This window comes from Ambystoma mexicanum, chromosome 1p, assembly GCF_040938575.1.
Source record: "Ambystoma mexicanum isolate Mex_15411 chromosome 1p, UKY_AmexF1_1, whole genome shotgun sequence".
Taxonomy (NCBI): Eukaryota; Metazoa; Chordata; class Amphibia; order Caudata; family Ambystomatidae; genus Ambystoma; species Ambystoma mexicanum.
The window spans coordinates 1,387,920,291-1,387,934,081 of record NC_090921.1 but is presented as its reverse complement, the minus strand read 5'-3'; the positions used below and the strand labels follow the sequence as shown (position 1 = coordinate 1,387,934,081).

The following is a 13,791-nucleotide window of genomic DNA, read 5'->3' as shown; positions in this document are numbered from 1 at the left end:
GATTTTCTAGCTCTTCGTGGTAATCCATCCTCACAGGTTTCCTTGTGTCGGGGGAAATGGTATACCTTCCAGGCACAAAGCAGCAGTAGGTTTGTTTTCCTCCTCCGGGATCAAGACAACAGATGAGCGTCTGCAGCCTCTTTTATACCCTTGAGGCTATAGGCTTCGAATTGGCTCTTTCCTCAGCCTCCTAAATTTCTTGGTTCTGCGCCAACAGGTGTTAACCTATTACCTCTGAGATTTTAAAAAGGCCCACAGCCTCTGGCACCATCTTGGTTTTCCTTAGGGGCTGCTAAGCAGCTCAATGGGGTTCCGGTAACTAGCGAAAGGCATTTTTGGATGGACTAGGCATTCAACACCACTCGCAAGATGAGTAAGCCACTGGCGCTTGTCAGCTTGATTCGTGACTATCAGGTTTCATGTTCCTATGCCAGCTTGGTCAAGCATCTCCGGCCCGGTGAACCACAATGATGCAAGTTCTCATTGTTAGCTGGGATGTGTAGTTTAGCCACCCCACCCCATAAAGAATAGTGAGTGTCTCCCACTTGCCACGCTATACAGAGGAGTCATTTTGATGGATATATTGACCCGAATCGGGATACAAGGTGAATATGGACAAGTCATTAGAACTTCAATTGTGTCCTAACTGACAGATGCAAATTCTGTCTTACAGACGTTTAGATTTTGATTGTGCATGGATAAGTTGAAATATTTGCTTGTTTGGATTAGCAGTGAACCTGTGATTTCAGCTTTCCTCCACTAGGGTTGCTTTTTCAAGAGGACCTTCAGAGATGGCTTTCTTTGTTTGGGGTGGGTGGGATAGCTGAACACATGAATGTCCTCCCAAAACTATTTGTATTTACTATGTTACTGGTTCTAATAAGATTTCTTCATTAAATTAATCTGATCTGTTTGGAAGATAGATGCTTATAATTCCAAAAAAGCATGTAATTCTTCTCACTTCAGCTGGCGGAGTTGGACTCTCAGAGGGCTGTTTCCTGTCAGTGAGGTATTCTACCTTTTCTTACCTCCCCCCCACCTCCACCAGAAGCTCATTGTCTACAGAGCCCTGGTTCTCTCCAGGCTGGACTACTGCAACAGCCTCTTTCTCAATCTGCCTAACGCTACTCTGCGCCCCCTGCAACGAATCCAGAACAGGACTGCAAGACTTATCCTTGGCCTCCAGTCTAGGGGCCGCATTGCTCCAGTCCTGAAATCTCCCGGTGGCTGCAAGGATCAAGTTCAAGACCCTCTGCATCGTCCACACTGCTTTCTGGGGCTGAGCCCTCGCTGCCTAAAATACCTTTCTTCTAGAGGCCTTTGCTCAGCTACCTCTAACTCTGAGGGTCAGACGCTTCTCCAAGCAGAGATTGGGGGTGGGGGGGGGTTTGGCGGGGGTAGATCTTGCTTGTCTGCAGGTGCCTCACTCTAACGGCCTCACTGCCCCTCAGACTTGACCCGGACTACCTAAAGTTCATGAAGCAGCACAAGACCTTCCTTTTCTCCTCTGCCTTCTCTCTCTCGTTTCTCCTCTGCCTTCTCTCTCTCGTTAACTTACCTGTCTGCTGCGCCGACTGGTTGCTTGGTACCCTCAGTCTCGATGGGTACCAGGCTCCTCCATGACCAGTCTTCTCTGTACTGCCTCCTGGCCTACTGCGCTCTTAGTGGCTGTAACTGTAACCCCTACAGCCCCTGCCTCCTGCACTTACCCAGAGCCGCTCTGCCCTGGCTGCACTTACTCAGATCCTTGCTACCCTGATCGCACCCCCTCCCCACCCTTCCCCCTGCACTTCTCGTTGTCGCACTTGCACTATCCGAATGTCACAAGACCTAGTATGATTGTTTGTCTTGTCTTCCTTCTGTCTCCCCTCTCTTGTGGTGCTATAAACCCTTGTGTACAGGTTATAAATATCATATAACCCTGATGTGCTTGTTGTATGATCTTCGAAGGCCATACCCAATCGCACACAGAAAAAAAAAAATGCTCATCATAGTGTGAGTTAACGTGGGAGAATGGCTTCCCAGACCTGTTTTAACCGAGAGAATTTGGAATTATCCAGTGTTGCCCACATGATGGGGTTTATTGAGGAATAATGGTATTGAGTATATTACCTTCATCCTTCTCAACTTCGAGTTGTCACGGCAACAACCTTATAAATGAAATTAAGTCCAAAGATTCGAGTTATGAATTGAGGCAGGTTTTAAAAAGGTTCAATAGTTGTCGAGCGAGGAGAGATTTATTGATCTTTTTTTTTCAAATAATTTTTATTGGCATTTCTTCAAAACATAAACTTCGGGACTCAACAGTGTCCCTCAAAACGCCCCCCTTCCCCTCCCCCTCATTCCTCACCGGAATTAACGTATATGAAATGTCTCTGCGATCCTTAGGTGTTTCTACTTTAGGCTGTGAACATATCCAGTATGCGGATGTTATGGGGGCGCCATTGCTGTATGTAATCGCTTTGCAGGAATTCTATAGTTTCTCCCCAATCCGTGGTAAACTTCTGTCTGTCTCCTTGGAGGTTATACGTGATCTTCTCCATCGCTACTTATGTCCAAATCCTTCGAAGCCATTCTTGAGAGGTTGGAGGGGCTTTCTGTTTCCATTTTTGCGCAATTGCCAACCAAGCTGCTATGAGGAGGCCCATAAAATTCCGTTTTTGTGTCTTAGTGAAGGACTTATCTCGGGGGGGGGGTGGGGGGGCCTACATGCCGCACATCCAAATTTCTTCTCCTTGGCTGGCAGCTCCCTCAAAATTGTTGGATTTCTATGCAGTCCCACCAGATGTGTCTCCAGGTTCCGAGTGTGTCACATCCCCTCCAGCATTTCCCTTGCGTTGTGGGGAACATTTTGTGGATTCTCTCCGGCGTGTAATGCCAATGTATCATCACTTTTGTCCAGGCTTCCCTTGTTTGTACTGCTCATGTCCATTTCGGAATTATTTGCCAGAGGTATAACCATTGGTCCCTCATGATTTGTTTCCCTAGGGTTGCTTCCCACTTTTTCATGTACAGCCAGGTGATCTTTTCATCTTGTGTGTTAATGAATTTGTAGAGAGTGGATACAAATTTTGTTTCCCCCGTTTGGGTCAATATGTAGGTCTCAAATGGGTTGAGGTCCCTTGTCCATGCCTCTGTTATTCTTGGAGTTGTGAGCCAGTGGTGGAGTTGCTCATAGTGGTATCTGTCCTTTTCCGTGAGGCCCAGCAGTTCCTGGCATTCTTGGAAGGATCTGATCTGTCGTTCCTCAATCATATCGCCCACTTTTGTACATTGCGCTTCCCTCCATTTCTTAAAGGATCCTTTTACTTGACCGGGGGGGGGGGAGTCTGGGTTGTCTACGAGTTGTATGAAAGGGGCGGGGTGTATCATCAGAGTTCCCTTTTTGGTTGCTCTGTTCCAGATTTCCATGGTGGAGCTCATGACTTCGCTGAGTTGGATATTTTGGTGTCTGTGTTCGGGTTTCCTCCATAGGAGGTGGCGCAGATTAGTGTTTGCGACAGCCCTGTCCTGTGCCTCCCACATTTTTTCTGAGTTATCTGTGATCCAGTTATGTAAGACCCACAATTGCGCCGCCTCGTAGTATTTCTTCATATGGGGGAGCGCCATGCCTCCGTCTGTTTTTTGAGCCGTAAGCACTTGTTGTGACAATCTCGGGGTTTTGTTTTGCCGTATGTATTTCGTGATAATTTTGGAGAGTTATTTAAAGAATTCTGGCGGGACTTGGATGGGGAGGGCCTGGAAATAGTAAAGCAGTCTGGGTAATATCGTCATCTTGATAACCGTTATTCTGCCCCACCATGAGATTGACAGAGGGTTCCATCTGAGTAGATCTTTTTTAATGTCTTCCAGGAGTTTGGGGTAGTTTCCTTTATAGAGGTTCTGGACCTGTGGTGTCAGGGTAACTCCTAAGTACTTCACTCCTTCTTCGGCTTTTAGAAGTTGGAGGTCTGTAGTTGTCTTGTATATCTCTTCTTTGTCTCCCGCTAGGGCCATTACTGATGACTTCTGCTTATTTATCTTCAATCCCCAGATTGCTCCGAAGTCATCTATTTGCTGGATGAGAAGGGGGAGCGTGTTGTTTGGATCTGCTATTGTCAGCAACATATCATCTGCATATGCCGCCGTCTTGTGCGTGTGTGCCCATTTCTATGCCCTTAATGTTCGGTGCCGCTCTGATCTTGGCTAGGAGAGGTTCTAGGAAGATTGCGTAGAGTAGAGGTGATAAGGGGCATCCCTGTTTCGTTCCCCTGCTTATTTTGATAGGGTCCGAGAGTTCTCCGTTGACTGTGATGCTGGCCGTCGGGGAATTGTAATTTGCCCGGATCATTTCGATGAAGTCCTTTCCCATGCCCATTTTCCATAATGTAGCAAACAGCTTTGTCCACTCTACCCGGTCGAATTCCTTTTCCGCATCCAATGCTATTATTGCCGAGGGAATTTTCATGATTCCGGTCTTCTCTATTAGGTGAACTATTCTCCTTATGTTGTCGTGGGTTTTTCTTTTGGGGATGAAGCCTGATTGTTCTTGATGGATTAATTTGGGGAGCAGCGTGGCTAATCTGTTGGCCAGGACTTTTGTATAGAGTTTGGCACCTACATTGATTAGGGCAATTGGGCGATACGATCCGGGTTTTTCTGGGTCCTTCCCTTTCTTGTGGAAGACTAGAATTTTTGCGTTGTTCATTGATGTGGAGAGGTTGCGCGTATTATTGAAGGTATTGTATAGGGTGGTTAGGTGGGGTATAAATAAGTCGGCGTAAGTTTTATAAAATGCGGCTGTAAAGCCATCTGGTCCCGGGGCTTTATTCTTGGGTAGTTATCTTATTGCCTTCCCAACCTCCTCTGTCGTGATAGGTTGGTCGAGGGATTCTTTTTCTGGTGGGGATATTGTTGGGAGTGTTACCCCGGTCAGGAATGCCATTTGTGCCTCCTTACCCGGCCTCTGCGACGTGTAAAGGTTCTGGTAATACTCTCGAAAAACTTCTTTTATGTCTTTCGTTTGTGTTTTCTTTTCTCCTTGTCCGTTTGTCTCCTTCACTGCTTGGTCTTGCCGTCTGCCTTTTAGTTGTCTTGCAAGTAGTTTGTCTGCTTTATTTGATTTCATCGCGTACCAATGTTTTGTATGGAGTAATTGCGTTTCAACTCTTTTGGTCCTGATCAGATCTATCTGGCTCTGTGTGTCGGTATGCTCTCTTCAATTGCCTGGAGGAGTTCTTGGTAATTTCTTCCCTTATTTCTTCCAGTTTTTCCCCCAGCTCATCTTCCCATTTGTGTATGAGCTTATCTTTTCGAGCTTTCAAGGCTATTAATTATCACTGCTTTGAAGGATTCCCACGTGGTGCTCGGGGAGACATCCTGGGTGGTGTTGAACTCGAAATATTCATCAATTTTTTCCCTTATAGTTTCTCTTGTCGCTAAATCTTGTAACATTTCTCCCGGGAGTGTCCATCGCCATAAGCCCAGATAGATGTCGCAGTTTGGGAAGGGTTATCCAAAGTGGGGCATGGTCTGATAGTGATATTGTGCCTTTTTCGATATCCTGTATTTCTCCAATTATAGCTCCTGAAGCCCATATATAATCTATCCTGGAAGCTGGAATCGTGCACGTGTGAGTGATGAGTGAATCCTTCGGTTGATCCTCTGAGCCTTCTCCATTGCCTTCAAAAAAGCATCTCTCACACCTCAGGACGCTCTAACCCCAGCACCCCTACTTAAATCTAAACAAATAACACGTTTCTGCTTCTCCAAGGTATCTACCATTGAAGTCGAAAAAGTGATCCTGGGACTTAAACCATCCAACTGTAAAGGTGACCATTGCCCTGCCCAATTAATTAAGGATGCTGCGAGAGAACTATCGCCATTCATAACTAAACTCATCAACTCATCCTTCACTACCGGCATTGTACCGAAAAATCTTAGTCATGGGTCCTGCCACTCCTAAAGAAGCAAACCCTCTACCCTGCCATTCCCACCAATTTTAGGCCTATCACGACTGTGCCCTTTCTTCTAAAAATTTTAGACAAAGTGGCATACATGCAAATACAATATTTCCTTGAATCCAACCACCTGCTCGGAACCCGCCAATCTGGATTCCGTCCCCAGCATGGAACAGAGACTGCCCTTATCGATCTCAAGGCCCAAATAGATCAATGTAGGGACAATGGCCAAGCAGCCTTACTCCTCTTGCTAGACCTCTCAGCAGCGTTTGATTTAGTCGACCATACAGTCTTATGCAGCCACCTAGACTCTGCTGCTCACTTCTCTAAAGAGGCCATATTATGGATCAAATCCTTCCTGAATAACCGCACCATGAGAGTCTTCTCTCCATCAGCCTCAGCTGACCCGATCCCTATAACGTGCGGTGTACCCCAGGGATCTTGTGTATCACCAACCCTCTATAACATATTTACAAAGCCACTCTTTGACGAAATGGATCATCTGGGTATCGCCTACACCAACTATGCAGAAGATACCCAGATCCTCCTTCCGCTTTCAGGAGATTACGTCGTGGATCTGGCTTTAGTGAATAAAATTTACAGCATCGTTCAGGCATGGATGGCGACACACGGCTTATGCCTGAACGACGACAAAACTGAGCTCATAATCCTAGGCACCCCGACATACATAACTAAACTTAACACTGACTATGCCAGCTTCATTATCGATGGGAACAATATCAAAGTAGCAAAGGAAGTCAAGACCCTAGGCTTTTACCTTGACGCCACCTTAAACTTTGGCAAACAAGTCAACTCCCTAGCCTCTTCTACAGCATATACTTGCAAACTCATTAGAGCCAGCAAGCAATTCCTCTCTACAGACAGCTGCATCACGCTTGCCAGAGCCCTTATACTGTCCAAACTGGACTACTGTAATGGTCTCTACATTGGGGCTAACAGACTATCCAAAAAATCCAGGTCCTACAGAATAATGCCCTGAGAGCCGCGCTTAAGATCAACAGGAAAGAGCATATCTCCTCTATAAGAAGAGAATATAAATGGCTATCCACTCAGGACAAAATCCAACTCAAAATTACCTCCCTTACTCACAAGTGCCTCAATAACATGGCACCACCCTACCTCATGGACCGGCTACACTTAAGAACCTCACCTAGACCAACAAGAATGGTCAATGCGAATTGTCTCTATGTCCCTCGCTTTAAACGTGCCACCATTGGAGGACATAGCTTTGCAGTCAAAGCAGCACAGCTTTGGAACTCCCTACCACATGACATAAGAGAACCCCAGCCCTTTGCGAAATTCAGGCAGAATTTGACCAAGTGGCTGAGAGCTAATGACATCTAACTAATCCGACCTGCTTGACCTGACTGTCCCTACTAGCGATCCACCTGCATGCCCCAGCTCTGATACCACGTTCTGTATTTTACACCATTGTATATTACTGTACTTATTCCACTGTATATCACCTCCACATTGTTAAATATTCCTGTACCCTTATCACCTCTTGTCTGGACCTAGCTCCAGCCCTGCTCATTCTTGCTTATTGTATACTGCATTATGACCATGCACATGCACCTGTATATATTTTATTTATTGCTGAATGTACTATGATTATGTAGATGTACCTGTAACAAAGTTGAGCATATTCTTGTCTTGTGCGCCCTGATGCTCCAGGGCTTGGCGCGCCCTACAAATAATAAACTAAACTAAACACGTCTTCTAATGCCAGATTCTGCATCGCCAATCTGAGCGTTGGTGTCGGGCCCCTTGTTGGGATGCTTTCGGATTTGAGCGATCTTCTGTCCGGTTCCACGCCATATTGAAGTCACCTGTCAGGATCACCTCTCCTTCCGCAAAGTTCAAGTTTATTGACCGTGGCTTTGATAAATCCTTCCTGGCCCGTATTCCATTCCCCCCAACATTGTCCCTGAGGAGTGCCCTGGGCCCTATGGTTGCTCTGGCATTGCGCCTTCGCTCCATGCCCTCTAACAACTCAGGGTGATTATTCGCAGGGAATCCTAAACCCTGCTTGTGGCACATGTTCCATGATGTTCCCGTGGCTCTGCCGCGCCACTATTCGGCTCTTGCCCTTGGTGAGGTGCTCATGGTCCTGTTGTCTCCCCCTCCTAGCCTACCTTGGATATCTTATCCTGGAGCGTTACGTTCAATCTGGGATCTGTGGTTGGAGTCTAGATCTTCTTTTCTCCGTTTGCCACCCCCTCGGCTGGATTCGTTGTCTGGGAGGTTCCCTTGTTTTTGTGGGGTCTGGCTCGTGTTCCTGGTATCCTATTCTCCTTAGGCCCTCTTCGCATGTTGTAATTCGGTGTTGTCTCTCTTCCCATGAGAATAGAACGCCAAATGGGAATGTCCATTTGTAACGGATTTGTTTGTCTGACAAGATTTTAGTCAGTTGGCTCATTTCTCTTCTCTTTCTGAGCGTAGATTGTGCAAGGTCCTGGAATAGTAAAATGTCTTTGCCGTTCATTCTAATTTGTTCCAGTGTCCTGGGCTCTCGCAAAATTCTTTCCTTTTGTGCGTATTTTGTCATGGACACCAAGGCGTCTCTGGGGCGGGACCTGGGGTCCCCTGCTCGCCGTGGGCCGACCCTATGTACTCTGTCTATGGATGTCTTCCCCTGATACGTCTTTCAATTTCTCTCGGAATACTTGTTGTATTGCTGTACAGAGATCTTTGTCTTCTACTGTTTCCGGCATGTTTTTAATACGTATGTTTGATCTCCTAGATCTATTTTCTAAGTCTTCACATTGTGTTTCGAGTTCCAACGCCAGACGTGAGAGGCGATCTTGTGCCTCGGCTCGTAAGGTCGCCTCTTCGTCCATGTTCTGGATCGTTTTTTCTATGTTGTCCGTCCTCTCCTCTAGGGATTCTGTCTTTTTTAGATCCTGTACTGCTTGTTTCAGTTCCCCCTTCATATTGTCGAATTGTCTGTGTTGAGGCGATAAATTGATCTTGCTTCTCTTTGAACCACATTTTCATGCCGTCTCGTGAGGCCGCCATGTCTGAGTTTTCGTCTTGTACTAAGGGGTCTTTCTCTACGCTTTTCTGTTTGTTAGATTGCTTCGTTCCTGTGTTTCCTATTCCCCAAATGTGGGCCAGATCATGTGACTGACTGGAGCCACCTTTAATTTTCGTTAGTGCCTGCGACCCCTGCCTCGTCCTAGCCTTGGACATGTGGGTGTATTCTTAGCCCTGGGTGCTTTTTCTGTGGGGTCTTCTCTCCGGGTCTTCCTGACCCTGTTATCACTTTGGGGGTATGTGTACCTGGTGTTGGATTGCGGGATTTCTCCGCGCTGGCCCTTGAGGTTTTGGGGGCCGTCGGGTCCGCCGTATGATATTGCCCCGGACCCGACTCGTGGCGTGACTGTTCTGGTTCTGGCCCGCCTCGTGGGGGAGGGGGCCGAGACTCTGTTCGTTTATATGGGCGATATTGGAGTCTCCCTTCCGATCCCTTATGTGACCATGGGGGGGGGCAACGCCACCCCCCACTTACTCCCTGTCGTGGAGCCCCCTAATCCGCGTTGTGGGGCTGCGTGCGGAACTGCAAATGGGACGGGGACTTTTCCCGCCTGTCCCGGGGGCTCCACCTCGCCTCGTACCTGCTTTTCGGGTCCCCGTCTCTGGGTTCTGCTGGGCTCCAACGTCTGTCCCAGTTTCTGTCGGCTGCTCTCGCTGTACTCTCCGGTGCCTTCTCCTCTTGATCGAGCGTGGGCTACGATTCTCCCTCCTGGGCGCCTCCCTCTCTCGGTCTGCTTCTTTTCAGCGGATGCACTCCTCTTCGGGGCCGCGGCGGAACCCGGAACCCGCCGGTCCTCTTCGGCGGCGTCTCCGCTGGGCGGGGTCGCGAGCCTAATGTCGCTGTTCGCCTCTGTGTTTCCCACCGTCGGGGGCCGGGAGCTTTCCTGCGGGGCTCTCTCCGCTGCTTCTGGAGATTCCGCTTCTCCCGGGCCGAGGCGCCTCGCTCGGCTGGGGTGCGTGGCATCCAGTCACAGTCCGAGGTTTCGCCCCGGCGGGAAGCAAAGGGGGGATTGAGGAGTCACCTTGATGGGCTCGCAGCCTGCATATGTCGTTTCTTTATTATTGCGGCCTGAGCTGGGGGACGGAGCTACGCTCACGCACGTCTACCCGGCTCAGCCGCCATCTTGGAATTTCCGATTTATTGATATTCTAACTTTGAAGAGGGATTTGTTGTTGCTATGCTTTCCAATTTCTTTTATTTAAAGTTAAAGGAATGTATTACTCGGAGGAAATGGAAGCTGCTAATTCGGGACCCCAACTTTATTTGAGAAAGTAATATATACCCAACCGAGTAATTTTAGGCCTGTTACAAAGTGTTATTGGAAGTAGATGTTTATGGACTGGGGAGCTGAAGGAAAGATCTGGAAAATATTTACAGGGTTTGCAAATTCTTAAAAATCCCACTAGACCTGCCGAGGCGAGTTCTGTAGTTTACATACTCATTCTTGCCCCAAGGTGACGGGTGGCAAAATATTCACCAGTGCTTTTTGTAAAAGGGTTCATGTCGCCATAAGCGCGCATATTATTTGGTGCCATGCGGTCAAGCATCCACAGTGAAACTTGTATTTGCCATTTACTGCAAAGTGTGTTTGCAGTAAATGAAAAATAAGTTTCTAACATCCCCATGCTCGCCAGCAATGTCGAGTACCATGCAAATGGTTCTCACCCTTCATAAAAAAAAATACTCTCGAATGCTAGTGGGCTACTAGAATTTGCAAGCCCTGATTTAGATGTTGGATTCGCAGAGAAACTGTGGGTACTTTTATGTGACCAGGCATACAAAATGTCCAAATCAGCCCATTAAGTTCATACATTGGTGGCAACTAACCACAACTAAATGTTCAATGTTGAGTGAGTGAGTGCTGGTGAGGATGTGGCGAGAGAAGGACCTTATTTCATGTTTGGTGGTCAGGCAAATCTATTCAGATCTTTTGGGCTGAGGATTTTTCCTGGGTGAAAGAGGTAAAGAAAAGTTAAGCAAAGAAAAAAGGAGACCTTACTTGTGGTGATCGATCTACCCCCAAAAGAGGATACATTTAAATAATTGCCATGTATGGTCCACCATATGCTATTATAAGCAAGGGCAGGTATGGCCCAAACTTTAAGTCCTCTCCCCACAACCAAATCAATTCTACTGTATTGAGAAATCAACAATCTAAATTCATGACCTGCAGAATAATGTTGAAATGAAAAGGTTTCCTTTTTGACTTAATATGGGGGAGGTGGGACATCTGATTGACTCTTTAAGCTCAGGTGTAACCGAGTAAACCCTAGAGGAAGATTCATTTTCTCACCAACCTGGAAATTACTCTGATTAAGATGTGGATGCGAGTCAGAATCTGGGATTTACGTAACTCGGAAGTGCTTGCTCGCGTCGTGGGACGGGTGGAGAGTGTGAAGAGTTTGCAGTATTGTAACACACATTGAAGGATTTTATCACTGAAGTTTAAGACGGTGGAATAATTTGAGACAATTTTGTTTGTTTTCTGCTTTTCTGGTGTAGGATTTGGTGAGATATTATGAATTTGTTTACAAGAAACTAGGTTCAGCCGTGTTACCAGTAGGTGAACCAAGGTAGTAATCTGAGGGAAGCGAGATGCTTTGCTTATTTAGAAGCAGATTTCTACCACAAACACACAACCCTCAAAGAACTCTCCCAAACAAGTACTAATGTGCTGGAAAAGCAAGCCCTCCAAAGCAGACACCCCCACCAGTCTCCTGGAACTTTCTTTCATCCAGCTTTATTTTCTTTGGTCTACAGGTGGTGGCACTCTGCACATACCCAGATTTATTGGATAACCCACATTTTCCTAAAGATGCGAAGGAGAGAGCGAGCCGGATTTTGCAAGGATGTGGTGGACAGAGCCTTGGTGAGTCGTCCATGCTTTTGTTGTGCATTGCTTTCCTGTTATTTGAATACTGCTACTGTAACTGAACCTAGAGGCAACCAGCCTTGGCACCAGAGATGCCTCCAACTGGCAACCTGGAAACCTGGAATGCTGCTTGGTGACCTCATACAGGCTATGATATCACGAATCGCACTGATCAAGGGACAGATGTGAGGGGAGCTAGGGTGGGGATATGGCAACAAGGAAAGGGAAATTATGCCAAACACGGATTGATATATATATATTCCTTTTGAATTCTGTTTACCACACTGCCCCTGATTCTGTTTCTTGTGAAACAGGTACCACTTTTTATTTTCCCCCCTGCACCTATTCTGATCCCTCCTGGAACCCTGTAAAACCTTGCCTACCCATTTTAGGATTCCGAGGACTCCCACACTTTACTACTGGATTTCGATTCCACACACTCTTATGTTCTAATGCCTTATGTATAACCATATGGCCATTGTGGGCGTGTTACTGATACCAAAGTTCCACTCTTTGCTAATGGGAACTGAATGCTTACCCATTCTCCTCACCACATGTTAGTTTCCTTAACTGCATTATGCCAGGCATGTGCTACTTTGTCGCTTGCCTCAACCTTATTCTAACCTTTAACCCTGTAGTCTATATCTACTGAATTAGCTCTGATATGTGGTGTGCACAACTTCATTTGGGTTTCCTTCCCCACAACATTTCAACTGGTGACGCACCTGTTGTTGAATGTGGTGTGAACAAGCCACAACCATTTCTTTTACTGCACTCCAATTTCTACCCTTCCGAACGCCCTTTGTAGGCAATCCTTAATTGCATCGTTAAAGCACTCGCCTCACTATAGTTTTGTGGGTGATAAATTGCACTGGTTTAGTGTTGTATTGTATTTACCCTTAAAAATGGGTACATGGAGATTGGCCACCAGGGGGCGCAGGATGAGCTTACTCACCGTGTGAGCTCCGTACACCACAGCCCCACAAGCGAATTGAGCCCCCGCTTGGGACCCTGCCTCCTGCTGGAGACACCTAGCAAAAATTGCATCGTGAAGGTGTGTTCCCCCCCCCCCCAAGCCCCCTTCAAGGGAGTGAAAGGCTGATAAAAATCGGTGAAGAATTGAGATGAAACATGACGTTATAGGCAGGCCCCCCACCCCCTCCGCAGACTACAGCAGCCTTATTGTGAAAGCGGAAGTGCGGCCGAACCCTGCAGGCGTGAGGGTAGCCATCGCACAGATGGACATTGCCATTGGGATCGAGGACCCCTGGATGCCGCTGAGGGAGCGCACTGGGAAGGTCAGTTGCTCCGCTGAGTGTGCTGAGACCGAGCCCCACCACGAGGGCCCTCACTCATCAGAAAGAGAGCGGAGGCGAGTTGCACCGTGGAGGAGCCACTTGACTTCCCGAACTAACGGAACTCGTGGGGGCCCATCCTCGCCCTCTGCGCCACCCGTGGACCCGTAGTGCCAGAGGAGGGGGAAAGAGGGGGAAGATGATGGAAAAAAAAAAAATTATGAGCAGAGGACCCTGAGTTGACGCCTAGAGCGGACTAGGAGTAAGTCCTGAATCGGGTGTGTTGCGGATCCTCCGTACTGTCCGCAACATTACAGAGTACCCGTGAAGACTGGCCGGCACATTATGACACATGCAGAGCCCATAAAAACGACCACAAGCTTGGCTCCAAACGGACAACCCCACGCACCCAACTCGCTCCCACCATCAGAACGCAAAGTTGCTGAGATTCACATGAATGAGAGAGTAGTTCTGGGAGCAAGGTCCATAGAGACAATGAGTTCGAAACCCTCCTACGACTGCCCTGCTGAATAAAAACCTGTGAGGAACGCAAACCTAGGGCCTTTCACTGCACAGCCCTGAGGTGATCTCGTGAACACCCATCCCTCAACGAGGACATAGTGGACG

General features: G+C 47.4%; 1 protein-coding gene across 1 annotated transcript in view; it reads left to right on the top strand.

Annotated features, from left to right (window-relative positions):
- Positions 1-13,791, top strand: part of GPT2 (glutamic--pyruvic transaminase 2) — a 352,603-nt gene that overhangs the window by 109,740 nt on the left and 229,072 nt on the right. The window contains exon 3 of the mRNA XM_069607062.1: positions 11,758-11,866. Coding sequence (XP_069463163.1) covers positions 11,758-11,866 — 109 coding nt within the window. The remainder of the gene's footprint in view (positions 1-11,757; positions 11,867-13,791) is intronic.